Source organism: Macadamia integrifolia, chromosome 7 (genome assembly GCF_013358625.1).
Source record: "Macadamia integrifolia cultivar HAES 741 chromosome 7, SCU_Mint_v3, whole genome shotgun sequence".
NCBI classification, from domain to species: Eukaryota; Viridiplantae; Streptophyta; class Magnoliopsida; order Proteales; family Proteaceae; genus Macadamia; species Macadamia integrifolia.
Genome location: NC_056563.1, coordinates 9,634,231 through 9,653,524, shown reverse-complemented (window position 1 = coordinate 9,653,524; position 19,294 = coordinate 9,634,231). Strand labels below are relative to the sequence as shown.

At 37.8% G+C, this 19,294-nt stretch overlaps 1 protein-coding gene and 1 long non-coding RNA gene across 5 annotated transcripts; both read right to left on the bottom strand.

Annotated features, from left to right (window-relative positions):
• Positions 1 to 2,453: 2,453 nt before the first annotated feature.
• On the bottom strand, positions 2,454 to 7,510 carry LOC122083840. 2 transcript variants are annotated; one of them, XR_006141735.1, is made up of 2 exons: positions 3,343 to 7,510; positions 2,454 to 2,782 (listed from the first exon to the last, which is right to left on the bottom strand). It is a non-coding gene; the product is annotated as an uncharacterized LOC122083840 (long non-coding RNA). The 2 variants fall into 2 exon arrangements; XR_006141736.1 differs by having other exon boundaries at positions 3,482 to 7,510.
• A 6,028-nt stretch (positions 7,511 to 13,538) lies between these two features.
• On the bottom strand, positions 13,539 to 17,867 carry LOC122083418 (pentatricopeptide repeat-containing protein At1g55630-like). 3 transcript variants are annotated; one of them, XM_042651218.1, is made up of 2 exons: positions 17,585 to 17,867; positions 13,539 to 16,066 (listed from the first exon to the last, which is right to left on the bottom strand). In XM_042651218.1, the coding sequence occupies exon 2, from the start codon at positions 15,475 to 15,477 to the stop codon at positions 13,945 to 13,947; it is 1,533 nt and encodes a 510-aa protein (XP_042507152.1). In that variant the 5' UTR covers positions 15,478 to 16,066; positions 17,585 to 17,867; the 3' UTR covers positions 13,539 to 13,944. The 3 variants fall into 3 exon arrangements, with proteins under 3 accessions (XP_042507152.1, XP_042507153.1, XP_042507154.1); XM_042651219.1 differs by having other exon boundaries at positions 13,539 to 16,049; XM_042651220.1 differs by having other exon boundaries at positions 13,539 to 15,977.
• Positions 17,868 to 19,294: the final 1,427 nt, after the last annotated feature.

Here is a 19,294-nt window from a genome sequence, read left to right as displayed (position 1 = left end):
GGATTGTGGTGACAGAACACATTTTTCCATTTTTCATTCCATTTGTGTTTCAAATCCTCGGTGAGCTTTCGATCAGAAACGTACTCACATTCCATTGTGTTTGTAGCCTACTGATTTTCGGCTAAGTTCGATACGTTTATGTATAATTCAATTCTAGTGGTATGATATACCGATACTAGTCGATTGGATATAATTTCATATTAAATTTTTGTCTTTATTGCCATGGTTTAAACACTCACCTTTTGCATTGCACCTCCGATTCCTGAATAGGATATCGACACTACATGCTTTGGGTGACAATTTTTTTGTTCTTTTTTTTTTACCTTGTTACACAGTCTCAGCCAAAGAGGGGCATTTTGTAGACACCTAATTTTGTTCCCCCTTGACTATACGACAATCGAGCCTAGCATGTGCTCAATTCCCATATCATTGAGAAGTATTCAAAAATACGGTCCTGTTGATATCTTGCATGAAAAGAATGAATACCTAGATGTGACGTATTGTCTACTTAAACTTTGAACCCATTAGACCAGACCAAAACCCAAACCCAACCAAACCTATCAAATCTTGCCTTCCCTCAGCCAATAGGACTTAGTTGCCTAAGTCTACAGTCACCCAAGCTACTAGGTAGCCGCCCACCCTAGGTCTCCCACAGATCTTAAAGATCCTATAAAACTACTTCCATGATACGGAGATTGTAAGCTTACCATTTCCCTATAAGGATTTTAACAGATGATTGGCTTCACTATAATTAGTGACCGAGGCCACTGTGTGGAGAGCCTGGGATTTCCTAAGAAAGATATCCCTGTTTCAAAAACCTCTGCACAGAGAGAGAGAGAGAGAGAGAGAGAGAGAGAGAGAGAGAGAAGTTATGGAAATTTCAGAGCTAACCATCCAAAGTTCGTTGAGTTTGACGTCCTAGTACGGAAGCTTTGCTCTAGTTTGGAAGCCCATGTCATCCATTTCAGGTTAGCGCTGAAGCACATCTCAAATTTTCATAGTTAATTTGATTTTTTTTATTATAGCGTGGAAATGTTGCTTAAATATTTGTAGTTTCTATCTATTTTCATGAGATGGCACGGAAGTCCTGTCCACATTCCCAGAGCTGGTTCATGTTCTAGGAACATAGCGCGAAAGCCAGCCCATATGCCCATAGCTGATTCCTGTTCTAGGTATGTAGCGTGGAGACTTTGCCCACATTCCCATAGCTGATTCTTGTTCCAGGGATATAGTGCGAAAGCGCTGCCCAAATTCCCAAAACCAAATCCCTTTCTAAACCATAGCACGGAAGTCATGTCTGATTTCTTACCTAAGTGTCGGAAGTTTGATTTCTCCAAGAAAGTGAGACAAAAGTCAAATCTTTGGCCTTCAGTCGGGGAGAATTACTGAAAATTTCATTATTACATTAGAACGTAATTTCATTTGTGTTCACATGATTTATAGACCCCATCTCCATATGCATTGTTTTATGTTTTCACTGCATAAAATAACGGTTTCTTTTTGTCTTCATGCATTACTTTATGCATTTGTACATTAAATGATAGACTACTTCAAGATTACATGTGTTATCATATGTGCTCCTCACATAAGATAACAATCAGAATCATCATTTCATTAAGCATTGCACATATATGCAAATGAGTTAATTGCATTTTCTATTATTTTATGTAAATATGCACAATTATCTTATTATATCATGTGCTTTCAATCTTTCATAATAATTTATCATTATCACAGATTTTAATTCAAATTTTTTATTTATCATTTCACGTGGTTTCAATATAGATTATATATTATTCCATGTGATGTTTTAATGTATTTTGTAATTACTTCGTACAAATATACATGTGTTATATTATCTAACATGATAAAGCTTCCATGTGAGCTTAGGCTATTAAAATTCTTGGTAGTAGAATATTCGAAATCCAAGCAACTGATAAGAAGACCGGTTTACCATGCGAGGTGGGTTCCTAACACCTTCCCACTCTCATAAATTGACATGGACCTGTATCCCTAATAAGCAAACCATATGAAGTCAAACTCAGGGGTTCGATCCCTCAATTGGAATCAAACGCCTAATTTGAGCTCGATCCCCTAACCAGAATTGGGCTTCACAATAGAGTTCTTGGTCCTGAATCCTAGATGATGAATCCAAAAATCATGCTTTCCCCATCCCCCATAGTCATCAGACATGTTTGGAGACACATTACCCTGCAAGGCAAACAAGTGAGAGGACATAAGTGGGAAAATGACAATAGGGAACATTGCCAAGAACCCTAAGGGAATGAAGGAGAAAATTATCCCTCCCCCTCTCTCTCTCTCTCTCCATCCAATCCCATCCGTCCCCCTTACGTCGGAGCTAGCAACTCAACCCATGGGTGGACTGGGATGGGAGAGGCATGGGGGTCATTTCCAAAGGGAGGGAGAGTGTGACACAGGCTGCAAACATGATCTCAAGGGTAAAGAGATGTTTTTATTTATACATGACAGAGATACAAACATTCAAGAGTTCCCATTTCATTTCATTTCAAAATAAGCTAATAAACCAAATATAAATTTACATTCTGAAAGAAAAAAAAAAGGATCAATATTATTTGTGACCCAAACTATTACAACATCCATAAAAATAAGGATCTAACAATTCTTGATAATTCCCAATGAAACAGATCACTCGACACTTGTGGTGTCTGCTGAATCATCTCCTACGATCTTTACGTCTTCTGTTGTGCTGAATCAATGTTCACAATCCAATCCCAATGGCCTAGCCGAGCTTCCAAGCCCCCTACATCACCATTATTAGATGGAAAAGTGTAAATAAAGAGAGGAAATCAACTGTAATTCTTTCCAAAAATGACCAGCAAAATGGAATTTACCATCTAATAAAGTATACAAAGAAAGGTAATGGTTGTGCTCTCAAGTGGAATTCACTACTGAATGTGTATACCGACTGGAATTCTTTTGCCAAGACTAGGGCACAAAACCAAGACATCAGTTTGATACAATTCGAAAGGGAAGTCAACAGACCAAATGGGCTCATTCTTCTATAGATGTACAGACACATAAAGTAGACTCAGGATTTTCATTGATGGCACAAAGAGCACAAGATAGATATCCTGACATTGGTAGGTTGGAAAGCAATGGTTTTACTTACGCCATCTCCAGTGGTGAACAAACTGACAATTTGAGAATTCCTCAAGCATTTTTTTACTAGAAGGGCGTATATATCAATAATGGAGTGGGATGGGCTCCACGAACTTTGAAAGCAACTGCCACAACAAGGTAACTGCAAAAAACAACTACCAAAACACTCCTTGAGTTGATGTGATGGAAAATATAACTAACCAATTACTAGGAGGCCTATGTACATCACTTCTCCATCCATTTCTGATATTCTCCAGAAAGACAACACCATTTACACAAGAAGCTCCCATAGTATATTCAACGCATGCTCTTTAGGAACTGCATTTAAGTGGTGCATTACCTTTGTTCCATCATTGTTGCTTTCTGCTTCTCTGCCTTCATTTATGGAACTCTATTTTGTCGTCTCCATTTTGCATCTCCAAGTAAACCGAAAATAGAGAACTCCTATGGAAGACAATGCAAACTTCCAAGAATATATTCAAAGATCACCTAAAATCCATTCTTTCAACTAAATATATCAATATTATCATGAAACATGAACACAATATGATTTATCTGAAACTTTGACAACCATAAAAATGCTCCTAGAAGACTAGCCTGCTTAGCTCAAAAGTTGCACAACTCAGACAAATAGACAATTGTTCCTAAACATGAAAAACTCACAATGATCGAAATAACTATGCACAAAATACTTCTTTCCTTGTCACCAAATAAAGCCAATGAGAACCTCATCCGATTTTATAACCAGAGTTTGCAGAAACTATTGGTAAAACCCATAAAAAAATCTTAAAAAAAAAAACAACCCTTTTCTATCTCGGAATATAAATAAGATCATGAAAAGAAGTTCCATCTGTAACTTATAGCACACTACTGAAGTAACCAACACAAAGCTTGAAATGAATTTCCATTTACCTCTCTAATAATATAAACCAATAAGACCTTAATATTCATCAACACCCAGATGCAAATTTCACATAAACAACTGAGATAAGCCACAAGGGAGTTCCCAAATTGTAACATCTTCATATTGAAGCAGAATGTAGAAAAAGGAGTTGCAGTGGAAGAAGGGATGAACCGTTACCACCCTGATGTAGGTTTACGCAAAATTTTAGAATATTTGTGGTAAAGCTGAGGGAATAAACGAGGGGAATAACTTTTTTGTCAGGGAGAGATAGTAAAATAGATGGTTAAGTGGAATTACTTCCAAAAGAAGTTATCAGATGTCATGAGTGGAGTTAACAAAAGCTAAGCTTATGTGACAATATATATGAATGGCATAGGCTTCATAATCACCATGACCTTAAAAAGAGTTAAATGGCAAGACAGAATCCATGTAGCTGACCCCACTTGGTTGGGAAAAGGCTTCGTTGAGTTGAGTATATGTAAGAAGCAAGGTACTAATGAATTAATAGAGGTTATGGAACTGCCAACTTGAGTTGGAATGCAGAGCAGTAATCATGTTATCAATGTCAAGTAGTTGGGACTTGATATAAGGCATAGTTGAGATAAATTGATAAAAATAGAGGCATGTCACCTCTCCAGCCGCCTAATCCAGTGGGGCAAGGTACACAATGGAAAACTTAAGATCTTCCTTTTGACAAACTAATGAAATACAGCTATGAAGTAAGAACAGATCTACCCGGAAACTACAATAGTTCTAGCCATTTGGACCCATTTTGATTTTTGGGTCCTGAAATCATAAGTTTAAAATTTTAACCCCAGGATAGAAACCAGAACTATATGCTTCCAGCTTCCTCTATTGACTAATTAGAAGTCCTTGAATAATTCATCAGTATTCTTCTTCATATAAAACATATCGGCAAGAACATGGACCAGTTCCCATGGAGATAATCCAACAAGACCATAGAAATGCAAATACAAATATTCCCAATCTGAAACAGCAATTGGGAAAAAAAGTAGCAATATTGCTCACAAATAAATAAAATAAAAACTAAAATCACTTGTAATAATATACCACTGATGGCACAAAGAATAGGAGAGATATATAAGCAACAGCGTGAGAAGAAATCAAGGCAAGCAAAGGAAATCAGTAACCCTAGGCAAGAAAGGAACGAAGGAAATCATCATAAATGTAGTTGTGTCATGTATGTTGATGTCATCATCAACCAAGGTAAACGTGAACCCCAATAGCAAGCAAGAAGATGCAGATGAGGGAGAATTAGAGAATGGAGTGAGCCAGAATCAATACCCCTACACTGGAAGCTGCTAAACTTGATTGAAATGGTTCTGACTCTGCGCTTGGATTACCAAACCTGGCATTAACAACATGAGCAACACAACAGCCACGAACTCTGGTCCCCAATGTTCTTAGCAATGTCAAGCTCTCCATCCTTCACTTCTTCCCTGTCAAGATGATCGTCTCCATCATAGGACATCGACCGAATGGAGTTGCAGAGACTCCCATGCCAGCAACCTCAATCGATCTAGTGCTTGTTTGAACACCTACTGGTATGGTGTTCACTGCAAAGCACAAACCTGTGCCTTAGAGAGGGAGAAGGAGAAAAGAGAGGCAGAGAGAATAACCTGTATAGTTCTTTGCAAGAGAGAGTCAACATCAAGGAAGACGATGGGACAGATGCCTTTGCTCGCATATGTTTCTTTCGATCAAGCACGAAAGTTTGGATTTTGCGGGAGATTTTACGTTCATTTTAAACGTAAAATTTTTCCTGCGTGTTTTCCGGTAAATTGACAGGTCTGGGTAAAATTTTCCTTCATGGTAATTTTTCAAAATACAAAATAAACGTCGGAAAATCTAATTTTACTGTCAAATTTGTTTAACCGATTATTTTATGCCGAAACAAATGAAGCCTTCATATGTACTGGTAGGTGTTCAAGGTGTTAACTGTAATTAGTTTGCAGATTGGTCCACAGGAAGAACTTGTAACTAGCCTTTGCACAGCGGTTCTCATTGGCAGGGTCCATAGTCTTCAAAATAATTCTGAGAACTCCTCCAAGAAAAGTTGACAGCCTGAGTTAGAACTCATCCAAATCTGATCTAACATCAAAACAGGACTCATCTTGGTGGATATTTTCCAGAATTCTATCACCAATGAATCTGGCATTCTTGAAAATTTTCTGTTGGGAGAAATCTTCCTGAGAACCATTTTCGTCACTGTCATTAATTCCGATAATAAAATTCTCGGGGAGGATCACAGTAGGATCTACATCCAGAGCAGAATAGAAAATGAGTTTTGGACCACCACCATTTGAGAAACCATCATTAACTTCACAGCTATGGTCACATAGCAACAGTGAAATACAGCAAAATTAGGAAATGCTCTGACTGAACCATTGACCCAACAGAATGGTATATTTCATTGTGAGTACCACTCAAGCATTCAAAGATCTTCCTCATCAATGTAACTCTGCAGTAATTAAGGAATCCACAAAAAAAATGTCACCCCAGATAGAGGTATTAGGATACAAAGAGCACCGGAGGTCTCGTAGGCCATCCAATGAGTTGAGAAATTCCAATAAAAAATGAACGAGAAAAACTTAAGTTTTTCTTCTGACCAGCACATTGATAAGGGAATAAACTTTTCTAGGATGAGTAACACAATTTCATTCTATACAAGTTGAATTTTGAGTAGCTCTGGATACAATATTGTAAAAGATCCACTTATTAATGGAATTGGGAATAACCTGCTCTGCTCAAATCATAATGAACAAATGCAATTAGCAATTGCACTTTGTAGGGTTTTAGGATTCCAATTATCACTGCAACTAGAAGGGTTCTAGTAATACAGATTCTAACTGCATTTTAGAATGTACCCAGTCTGGCTGATTGCCAGTCTAGCGAGACTCTTTTTACTCCACAATTCACAAGCTCTCTCCCTTTCTCACTCCTTCCTAGCCAGGAAGGATCTTGCAACCCTCTGACAAGTGGCGGCATCCTTACGTAAGTAGTTGGTCTACAATGGGCTACACCACCAGAATCACATCTCCAGTTCTCCCCTGTTACATACAACTTCAAACCACCTAGATGACCCATAAACATGTTAAGGGAAATTGATCCTACCTTCATGGTAAAGAAATGAAAAGGATGGACATGGTTGTTAAGGATAAGGCAGTGACCGAAGGTGTTAGCCAACATAGGCAATAAAGTGACAGTGCGTTGCCGCTTGTCCTCATGTCATGGGATCAAATCCTGCCTTTCACTTGGGGGTTGGATTGGATCGGGAGAATTAAGGAGTTCGGAAAATGTTATAAATCAAGAATGTTGAAAAGATGAGACAATTATTTAGTAAGAATGTGAGTGGGTGAAATAGACAATTACATGGGTTAAAGAAGGGATCAAAACGGTATTGATATCTACATCAAGGGCCCATTTGATAATGTTTCTGGCGTTTCTGTTTCAAGAAAAGGCAGAAAGATAAATTTCCGTTTCTAGAAATAGAAACGGAATTGAAGGTGTTTGATAAGTCATGTTTCTGGAAGTCGATAGCAACCAGCGAAAGAATGGCCACGAGTCGTTTCCAGAAACGACAAAACAAGTTCTACTTGTTTCGCCTGGGTCGTTTCTTGAACCATAAATAGGTAGAAATTTCAATTTCTATTTCTGAAAACAAGTGAAACAAAACAGTTTTATCAGACGCTTTTTGTTCCGTTTCTGCCGTTTTAGACACAGAAACGGCAAAAACGCATTTCTTGAAACGTTATCAAACGGGCCCCAAATATATGAGGGAATGAAATGAATTGATTCTCAATATAAACCTCAGTAGCAATTATTTAGTAGCCTAAGAATAAAGGACATTCTAGGTCCTTTTATACGCTCAAACTACACATCTCAATGAGAAAAAAATTCCTGACCGAACTGATCCCATCTGAATTACAAATTGGTAACATTATGGGGAAATGCCTTTTTTTTTCTACTCTATCCTACTGAGCACATTGGCCAGCCTACTAGGCACTAGTAGGGCCAATGGCCACGTACTCGTACACCCACCCAACCACACTTGCATACAACAGGGTTTTGATCCAACAACTTTCCTCCCTTGGGTGCCTGCTCTTCAAACCGAAGCTGCCACCACTAGGCTAGTTAATGTCCCACAAACTTTTTGCCACATCACAAGGCAATTCTAATCATAGGATAGACAACAAACAATCTGGGTAGGCCACTTCCTAAAATTTCATACTCAAATTCAACCGTATGCTCCTATGCATATTGGTAACCATCCTCACATATATCTATCACACCAACGGTACTCCGACCACTATAGTGCTCTCTACCATAGTCCTAGATTTTTAAATCTTTATTTTTCCACTTGGCAAACTCCATCACGAACCAAAAATTTGTCATGTGAGTAGGAAACCTAAAGGTTTGGCTGTCCACAACTTGACCACATCTGACATGCCACATGGAAGATTTTGAGCCAAGCAAATAAACTTATTTAGTTGATCAGACTAAATATACTTTGTCCCAATATTATTTTCCACTAAATCTATTTGTAACCAACGTGACCCTTGCATTTACCTCATGCACATTTTAAAGTGGAGGCAATTTGAGTAATTTCACATTCAACCTCACAAAAAATCTAAGTTAAAAACACATGCAAAACTAAGTTATTGCAGAGAATGATTCCGATGTACCTAACAGATGAGGTGGTGCAACCACTGTCGATCAGGAGGGCTCCATAATGTTCCAGCAATGAGTCCATAAGAGCTTCATTTCTCACAACTCCAATATAAAAGATGATTGCTGTATGGAAAGGAAGCTATTGTTTAGCTCAAATACCAAGAAACTGATTGTCCTTTCTAGTTTATCCCTGAAAATGGGAGAGCCATTTGCAATGGTTCTGACAGAAACTTGAGAGATTTCCGCAATATAGTTGCAGTCTACTGTCCATAAAAAAATTGCCAGAGTTGGAAACACAGGTAACCATCTGTGGAAATACTTATCACATTTTAATGTTCTTAGAGAGCCATGTATGGAAATACAACTCAGTCTGGTGCTTGGAGCATCTGAGACCAGCTATGGGGATACTCTGCTCACATTCTCACAGATAGCCATTTCATGTAAAAATAAACCAAAGACAAATCATTCAAGTCTTGCAGCCCCAGTTTCTTGTTGCTCCGCCAATCCAGTCCATACATGAAAACACAGCAGAGAATAATAAGAAACTGTATAACTGTAATTGTAGTAAAATTTATCAAGAGCCTAGCAAGAAAACAAAATAACTGTTGCATACAACAACTTTCACATGTTCTGCCATCCAATTCAAGTTGAAACCATCCTAGCATTTAGAAATAATCTTCATTCCAATAACTTCTATGCTCAATTAAAGTAAATAATTCTGGCATGGTATCAAGTTTCATGCCTCCACTTTAAGGGTATGAAAACTAGTAACTAAATCCAATTCCCAATATAACAAAGAAGGACTGGATAAAAGATGTGTCATTTATTCAAATTTGGTGCCTTCTCAACCCCATCTCCATCTCCATCTCCATCCCCTCCCCCCCCCCCCCCCAAAAAAAAAAAAAAAGAAATAAAAGAGATGGAAATCTGATTACTAATACCCGCAATACCCATTTATATCTAAAAATGCTGGTGTGCTAATTCAAGCGCCCATGTGCCCTGCCACTAAAAAACTATGAGATCTGCAATCCTATTTCTTACCTAGAAAATGGAGAGACGTTATGACAGTGGTGGACCTGGACATAACCTGTTGAAACATTGACATTCTTCCCAGAGGAGCTGTATGCGGTTCTAATCACCAAGAACATTAGGGTTTAGAAACCAACAAAAATTTCCAGAAACACAATAAAGTAGGAATTTAATTCAAAGAAAATAACACAGAATCAAAGAATTAGATATGATTGAAATTACGGTCAAATACAACTCTAATAATATAGGAGAAGAAATCTGGTTTCAAATACCCAAGCAATACCAACCCACCTGTTGAATCACCACAAAACTTGAGAAAGCAAAGCTTTCTTTCATTAAAAAAAACGTGTTGGGTTCTCTAAAGCCTTACATCATTAAATAGAAACTAAAAACAGAATTACAATAGGAAAGAAGAGGTAAAAACAGTATAGCAAATATCCTCCAATTGGAGTTCCTCCTATAGAAACAGTATAGGAAAGCTTTCTTTCATTATAAAAATCATGTGGGCTCTCTATAGCCTCACATCATTGAACAGGAACTAAAAACAGAATTACAATAGGAAAGAAAAGGTGAAAACAGTATAGGAAATATCCTCTGAGTTCCTCCTATAGAAAATTCTATCTTAACTAAATAGGTAGAATAGGTGTCCCACAAAGTTAAAATTCCATCCAAGGAAAATAGTTCTATTCATGTAAAAGACTCTCATATCCTTAAGAACCAAGTAAATAGCAATTACTTAATAAAATAAAACAACAAAAACTAACCTAATAAAATAAATCCCGTATTTCTACCTCCTACTCATAATATAAGCCCATTAAAGTAGTCTATTACAATGAAAAACCATTGGACCAAAGGCCCAACATGTACAGAACTCAACTCAAATCTTATTCCATTAAAATAGGCCCACTTTTGCTGATCTATCTGCATTAAGCTGAAAACTGGAAAAGAAAATAATAGAACTCAACTTTGTCCACTGAAGAGGAGGTAACATGAAAATGCAGTAATCCCTAACAAAAAAAACACAAAAATGCACCATGATCACCATGCTGACCACCAAATATCATTGTAGCTTTTTGAGAAGGCACAAAATGGTTTCTGCCAGGATATGAATATGGTCAACACCAACTTACAGGATAGTGATACTGATGATGGAGTATGGTCAACAAAACTTAAGGGAGAGAAACACTGGAGATGATGTTGTTATCAGTATCTCTCATTCCCTCCCCTCCCCCCTCCCCCCAGGGCCAGGGCTTCCCTTGCAGAAGAGTACCAACGTATCTCTTCTTCAAACAGAGTTAAAAGCAATTCTATTGGTGGGCATAAGGATATAGACAGCCAAACCCAGAAGTTGGTTTGGATATCTGTACACAAATCCTGTTACATCTTCTGTTAAAACAACTAAATGCCTGAAACGGATACGCTTAACTTGTAACTGATAAATAGATACATGTATCGTACAAAAATTAGAAGCATCGACATGCTTCAAATGAGTAGCACACATTTTACTTAGTTCAGACAATATACTGTTATAATCCAAATTATCCAAAATCCTTTATCTCTTCTTGCACCTGCTTTTCTCCTTGGAACTTATCAATTGAGTGATGCTTAAAATAATGGATGTTATCTAAAATCAGAGTATAATTATAATAGGGAATAATCAACATTTTAAGTATCACATGTAATGTTCCTTGGTTTACAATAACAACAACAACAATCATAACCTTATCCCAACTAAATGGGGTCGGCTACTTGAAACCGATATGGAAAAGAATAAAAAGACACACACGAAGGTTAAGTGAAGAGAGAAAGTAGGTAAGAGAAGAAAATAATAGTGATGCGGATCCGGGTTCCAAGAGATTGAAATCGGATCGATTATGGGCCCACAATTAAAAAATAATTCAATTTAAACAAACCAGTGGCAGTAATGTAATTTATGGCACAACTTAAAAACCCCCCTTTTGAGTGAAATAGCTGAATGGGGACAAATCTGGAATTAATCCCAAAGAAAACTCAGTTCTGGAAATTAATTTGGTGTTTCTAATAAAGAGAGGCAGAATTGTAATTATAAGTCACCACGCTAGTAAATGGCAAACAAGGAATAACGTGTGATGAGGGAGGGGTATTCTGGAATTAGAAATAAAGATAGGAACTATAGAAGAAAATGGAAGAAGAGACGGGCAGTATTGGAAACAGCCAATTTAAAAGGGAAAATGTCACTTTTTGAAGGTTGTCTACAACCTTCAGCAACGAACAGAACCAGGGACATTGGGACTACCTCAGATTGAGAGAGCTTCTTCAGTAGGCCTCAGTTTGGCCTGAAACTTCCAGCAAAGGGTCGCAGCATCAGGTCTTCCATAAATCCAACACCAGAAAATCTCAATGGCCCAGATCTGATATGTTTGAGTCTGCAACTGGAACTGACAATGGCAAAACTCAGATCTCGGTCTGGGTTTGATTTATCACCACAAAAACCAAGTTTTGGAAGGGCTTCTCTTGGGTTTGTGTCGCCTACTGGTAGGGAACTCTCTACCAAAGTCTCAGCCTAAATAGCTTAAAGAAGGAGATCGATCCTCTAAACTAGGGCTGCAACTGTCGTGCAGAACAGGGTAAGGGAAAAAAACCAAAAAATAATAGAGATGAAGAAGAAGAAAGAGAGAGGAAATAGGAGAAGTGAAAAAGAAGAGATTAAAAGATTTCAGAGAGGGAGGAAGAGGGATCGGCAGTCATGGATTCAAACCCAAATTCTTCAACTTCATTCAATTATTCAAAAATCTCTCTGTTACTAGTGTATTACATGGCTTATAAAAGAAAACCAAAGCAATAAAATTAGAAGTTCACTCAAATGGAAACTAAACTAACTGGAAACTGGAAATAAAATTTCAATCTAAATAAAATACTACCAAACTAATTTCTAATTGAAAAAAGGAAAGTAAATCAAACAGATTTCTAAACCAAAAAAGATTCCTTATATCGCCCAGTTGCATCAAGTAGTCAAAGACGCATCATAGGAACATCCCCTACAAGGGGTAGGCTACACAAGTCCTTGTCCTCCACAAAACTCTATCAGTGGTCATACACGAATCCAGCCCAACCGTATGCATCTCTTTTCTTAGCACTTTGACCTCAAATATTTGCAGTGTAACTATAAATGAAAAGAAATAAACTACTTCAAGATCAACATCACCTAGAAATCAGCTTTCAAGCTAAAAGCAGCACTAGGGGGTGCAAAAATTAGAAATTTTCTGCACTATGAAGGAGATATAATTATACTAAGAGCTTGATTTTTACGACAATCGCTTGGAACTCTATCGCACCATGAAGTATTTGCACTATGAAAGAGATAAATATCCAGAAATGGTTATTTCCCATTCATAAAAATAAGATATAATTCATAAGATTTAGCTAATAATCAAGATTTTGAAAAACTAAATACACACTAAATCAAACATCAATGCAGGATCTCTAGCCTACTGCAAGCCAACTGACAGTCAGGTCTACCAATTCCAGCCCCTCCAAAAAAAAAAAAAAAAAAAAAAAAAAAAAAAAAAATGAAAGAAAAAAAAAGCATTTAAATAAATAAAGAGAAAAATAGAAGTCCAAGTTAAAATGGCACATAAACATGATTATGAGTTCATGCTTTAGTATCCCTTTACCCACCATAAGCCATGTATGGTACAGCAGTGATATTTTGCAGGCCTTCCTTTACCTGTTCAAGAAAACCTTCATATGATAATTGAACAACTGAAAAAGGATAGATCAACATAATAAGTGATAAAATAAAAATACACAAAATAATCTTATTTAAATCTTTTGAATGCTTCACATGAGTCATGTCCACTTTTCCTCCAACTCCTTCCCCCGCACCCCCCCCCCCCCAAAAAAAAAAACATACCTTCTAATCAAGCAATCCTGAATTATTTCCTACTACAAGGGGTGGGGGTGATCCATTATTAAGGGAGGTTTAAAAAAAATTAGCTTGGTTTTATTGGTTAGTCTCGCCTCATATGACAATACATTAAAAATAAAAGAGCACATACTTTACAGAGATACAATCATCATAATAGCCACTCTGTTAGACTTCTGTGAAGTCTGGAATGAGCATCAGCCAGCAAAGGTCACAATTGAACCATGGTAACTAAAATAAGTATCATATTTTGAGGTCATAACAAAAGAATCTTCTACTTGTACACATTTCTCCGTCTAGATTCTTTAACATATCCCTCAAGTTTTGAGCGAAGATGGATATAATGCCCCTTCTTTACCATCTGTTCTACTACTTTATAAGCTTCATGCTGCTTTCCAGCATTCCGCAGATTAGCAACTAGAGTCCTGTAAACAATAAAATTTGGACTGCAACATCTAGATTCCATTTCATCCAGCATTGCGCGTGCCTCTTCAAACTTCTGGGCCATGCAAAGGCCACGTATCATGGAATTGTATGTAAAAGCATTCGGCAGCTGCCCTTTGACAATCATCTCGTCAAACATTTTTTGAGCATTCTCAAGCTCACCAGCAACAATGTATCCTGTGATCATGACCGTGTAACACACTACATCCGGCATGTACCCTTTCCTAACCATCTCATCAAAAAAATATTGGCAGGCAACCAAATTTCCAGCCCGACTCAGCCCATCCATCAATGTAGTGAAGTGGAGAATGTTTGGCTCACAACCAACTTCTCTCATGTGATTTAATAGCTTAAGAGCTTCACAAGGTTTGTCATCTTTCCCAAGCACATGGAGTAAGATGTTATATGTGTGGAAATCCGGGAAAAATCCACTTCTAAGCATCTCGTCAAGCACTGTCTGGAACTCTAATAACTTTCCAAGTCTGTACTTCGCACATAAAAGTATGTTGTAAGATAAAACATCAGGGGAATGCTTATTAACAAGCATTTGCCGATACAACCACTCAATCAAATTGTATTGCTTTACTGCCAGAAGAGAGTGTAGAATTGCATTGTAGGAGTGCTTGAACGGCCTATAATTAAATGTCTTTGATGTAATGAACCTCTCCACTAATCTCCTCCTCATACCTGCCTCGCTAAAAGCACATATTAAGATGTTAAATGTTCTGGCAGTAGTAGGCAACCCATATTCGGTCATCTGATCAACTAATCTCCCCATTGCCTTCCACTCCTGACAATTTGCAAAGATACTCATAAGCAAGTGGTAGGTGTTCGAGGTGTGACTGTAGTTACTTTGCAGACTGGCCCACACGAAGAACTTGTAACTCAACTTTGCACTGCGGTTCCTATTTGTATGGTTTATAGTTTTCAAAATCCTTTTGAGAACTTCTCTGACGAGGAAAGTTGACAGCCCGAGTTGCAACTCATCTAAAGCCAATCTAACATCAAAACCCGGTTCATCTTGGTGGAGAATTTCCAGAATTCTATCAGCATCAAACCGTACATCATTGAAAACTCTCTGTTGATGGGAAAAATCTTCCTGAGAACCATTTTCATCACTGTCATGAATTCCTACAATGGACATCTCAGGGAGGGTTGCAGTAGGATCCATGTGCATTGCAGAGTCAAAATCTAGTTTTAGACTACCTCCCTTTGGGAAGCTATCATTAACTTCACACCCATTGTCACCACCATCGTCTCTAAAGCTACGATCACATAATGACCGTGAAATATAGCAAAAATAGGAAATGCTCTGATGAACCCTTTGACCGAACATAACCATATATCTCATAGTGAGTACCATTCAAGCATTCAGAGATCTTTATCTTCTCTGTAATTTTGCATTCGTTAAGGAATCCATGGAAAAGACTAACCCGAGATCGAGGTACTTGAATACAGACATCATCATAGGCCTTGTTCACCATTCAATTAATTGAGAAATTCCAAAAAAAAAGGAACCCGAAACTTGGAAGGTTTTTCTTTTGAACAGCACATTCATAGGAGAAGAAACTTTTTTGTACAACAATAACTTTCATTCCATACAAGTTGAATTTGGATAAATCCGGGTACAATCTTCACTGCAGAACATCCACTTAATAATGGAAATGGAATTAACCGTCAAATAGTAATGATCAAAGGCAATTAACAATTGCACGTGCTCTCTCCCTCTCATATGCCATAAGATCTCTGTTCCTTGCTGCGAAGGATTTCGCAAGCCTCTGGCGAGGGTGGCAATCTCACATGAGTAGTTGGACTACACCACCAGGATCATATCTCTAGTTCTCCACTAATACATGCGCGCACCTTAAAAAACCCAGGTCAAATTAGCAAGAGAATAGGCAATGTTTGTAGCTTCAAATTGTCTCATGCATCCACCTAGAGGAATTGAAAACCTGTTAAGGGCAGTCGATCCCATAGTAAGTTCAGTTATGACAAAAAAGGAGTATGGATACATATGGGTATTAAACGAACCTATACACCAATAATAATTTTAGAAATTCAGTGCTAAAGAATGCAACAATAACTACTACTAAGCCTTATCCCAACTAAATAGGATTGGCTACATGGGTTTGTGCAAATGGCAATACAAAAATAGTAATAGTAAAAGGGAAGGAACAAAACAACAAAAGCTCAGCAGAACCCACCTAAATGGGGTCGGCTACATGGATCCTAGTTTTGTTCGAGGTCATACTAGGGTGAAGAGCTAAACTATGCATGTCTCTCCTCACGACTTCTCCTATGGTCATTTTAGGCCTACCCCTAGCTCTATTACTTCCTTCAATCTGAATCAGATCACTCCTCCTTATTGGTGCATACCAAGGCCTTCGTTAAACATGACCATGCATATGGAAATAATACGGTGTGAGTTTAGCACGTTTTAACTACAATTCACTTTGTAAAAATATGGGGGCATATATTCACTAAACAATAGGCATATGCATCATTTAACAGATAATAATAGCAAGTAGAATACAAATTCATCAATTGGAAACCTTCTAAATGAAATAAACACAATATAATAGCTGAATGTATATTCCATTTATACATCCCATATGATTATTGTTAGAAGTATATCAATTACATAGTCATATCAATTTAAAAAAAAAAAAAAAAAATATGGCAATACTAAAGTTGACATATAGTCATAGTTCAAAATCTCGGTTGAAACCATTGAGATTTTGCGAAATAATTCAGTTTTGACCAAGGTTAAAATGAAAGTGGGTGCAACTGAGCAGGAATTCAGGATTTCAACCAAAGTTTTGGCATTTTGGCTAAAATTTCAGTTTCAAGTCAGTTTCAGTACAAAATAGTGCGTATAAAAACATTGTCTCGATCAAAATGGGTCGAAATTTCGATCCATTTCAGGAGTTTCAAGTGGTTTCTCCTGTTAGAGGGTGAAAAACTCCAACAACCCAGATTTTGGTTTTTTTTTCCAATTATCCTACATTTCTTGGTGGAACAAAATATTGGAGACCGTTACAATGTATCGACAAAGACGATTTACCACATTTGAGAAAGATTTGCGTTAGATTCACGTTTCAATCAAATTTCAGTTGAAACCCAAAATACTGTTGAAACCAATACCTCAAAACTTGTTTGTAGTAAATATTATCAGAACAGAGCATGTATGTAAACACAAGAGCTTGGTATAAAAAGTATCAAATGTATCAATACAAGAAGTACTTAGAATACAAGTAATACAAGCAATACAAGAAGATCATTCTACATCCCATAGGCCAAACACAAACAATTGTAAACCAAACAGAACCCGCGCAACCAAAGAAGTTAATTCATGGACTTTTTCTTTAATAAATTTCTTTTCACCCTAAAGAATAAAACCTTAAAAAAAAGGAGCAGATTAGCACAACTAAAAAATTTAGTGAAAAACAGAATAAAACCACCTTTCTTACCTAAAGATCCAGCTGCATAGCTCATAAACCACTAGCAGTCGCAAACCCACCCCTAAATCTTCCAAATAAAAGAGAGAGAGAGAGAGAGAAGGCGGGAAACAAATAGATGCGTGCGGGGGCGGAGAGTGGGTTATGGTTGCAGAGGTAGTGGAGCTCGAGGGAGGAAAGGTACAGGCACCAGAGGTTCCCTTGTTTCTCGCACAAGAGAGAGAGAAGCCACGAGGGGCGTAAGGCGAAGGAGGTCAGAGTGAAAGCAGCCGATGGCGAGCAGCCCGGGGGATGAAATGACTGGCCCGCCCCCATAGAATAGAAAATGACATCTCTTGGATGCTTAGCCGTGCGTTCCCAGTGACCCTTGCGGACTCATACGAATCACACTACGGGTGTCAAAAAAGCCCAAACCCGCTATAGCGCGCCCATAGACAAACATGGGCCTGGGCTGAGATTTCAGCTCATAGAGTGGGTTAGGATTGAGAAGTTTAAGCCCGAGGCAGGGTTGAGTTGGGCTTGAGTTGAGGTCTAAGCCCAACCCAACCCCTACTCTGTATATTAAATATATAATAATATAAATATGTTAATAATTATAAATGAGTACTTATAGAAAAAGGTTAGCAAAATTCTTTCGCTTTTCACAATCTACACATATACGAAAACATTGGTCTTTGGCCTTTACAATGTATCAAGATCAAGCAACCACCAATAGTACTCACACCAAAAATAAACAAATAAATAATCAATAGTATTGGATTGTGTTGGTCTGGTTTGGTTAAGGCTGGCTCAATCATGGTCCATTAGGGCTGGGTTGGGTTAAGCCCGACAAGGTTGGGCCTGGGTTAAAAATATCTCAGCCTGACCTAGGGCTGTGTTGGGGTAAGGTTGAGTCAAGAGACCTTAAGGTTGGGCTAGGGTTTTAAAACCCTAGCCCAACCCGGCCCATTGACACCCCTAAATCACACTCCTTCATAGAATACACTCCCCCTTTGAAAAAAAGGGGCAATAGAACATTGTCCGTTTGTGTGATCATTATATCAGCATGCAAGTCAATAGGGAGGCATGCAAAAGCATGGGGCAATGTGGTGTTTTCACACTCGCCTATATCTGGTGTAGAGACACGCAACTAGGCAAGGTTCTTTTCTCTATGAAAAAAAAAATTGAGAAAAAGAACACTAATCAGTCTTGTTCCCTATGTCTCTCTCAAGTCTTGTGAAATGACCCCTCCCCCTATGCAATTTTTATATCTTTATTTAGTAGAAATATTTTTATATCTTCAAAGAGGAACAAAAAAAAAGGGGAGGCTACGAGGAAACCCTACTGGTCTGGCGTTGGAAATATTAGACTAGTGGGAGGGCATGTGGGAGTATATTTAGCGCACATCAAGGGGGGGGGGGGTACGCCTTTTCTTGCACCCTACAAAATATGGGTATTTCTTACATCGCATGGTTCTTTTTCCTTAAAAAAAAAAAGTTTTTTGATACTTCCTGATGAGCACATTTATGTGTGAAATCTAAGGTAGTAAAACATGTATTTTACATATTTAGAATTGAGCTACCTTGGGTTTTACTCTCTTTTTGTAGGTTTTATACTTTTAAGGTCTTAAGGACTATCGGATGCTATATCTCCAATTTTACACGTAAAGAGGTCCTATTTCTTTTTATGGTTGCGAAGAGGGCGAAATTCTAAGCAAGATGGACGTGTTCAATTAAAAGTACA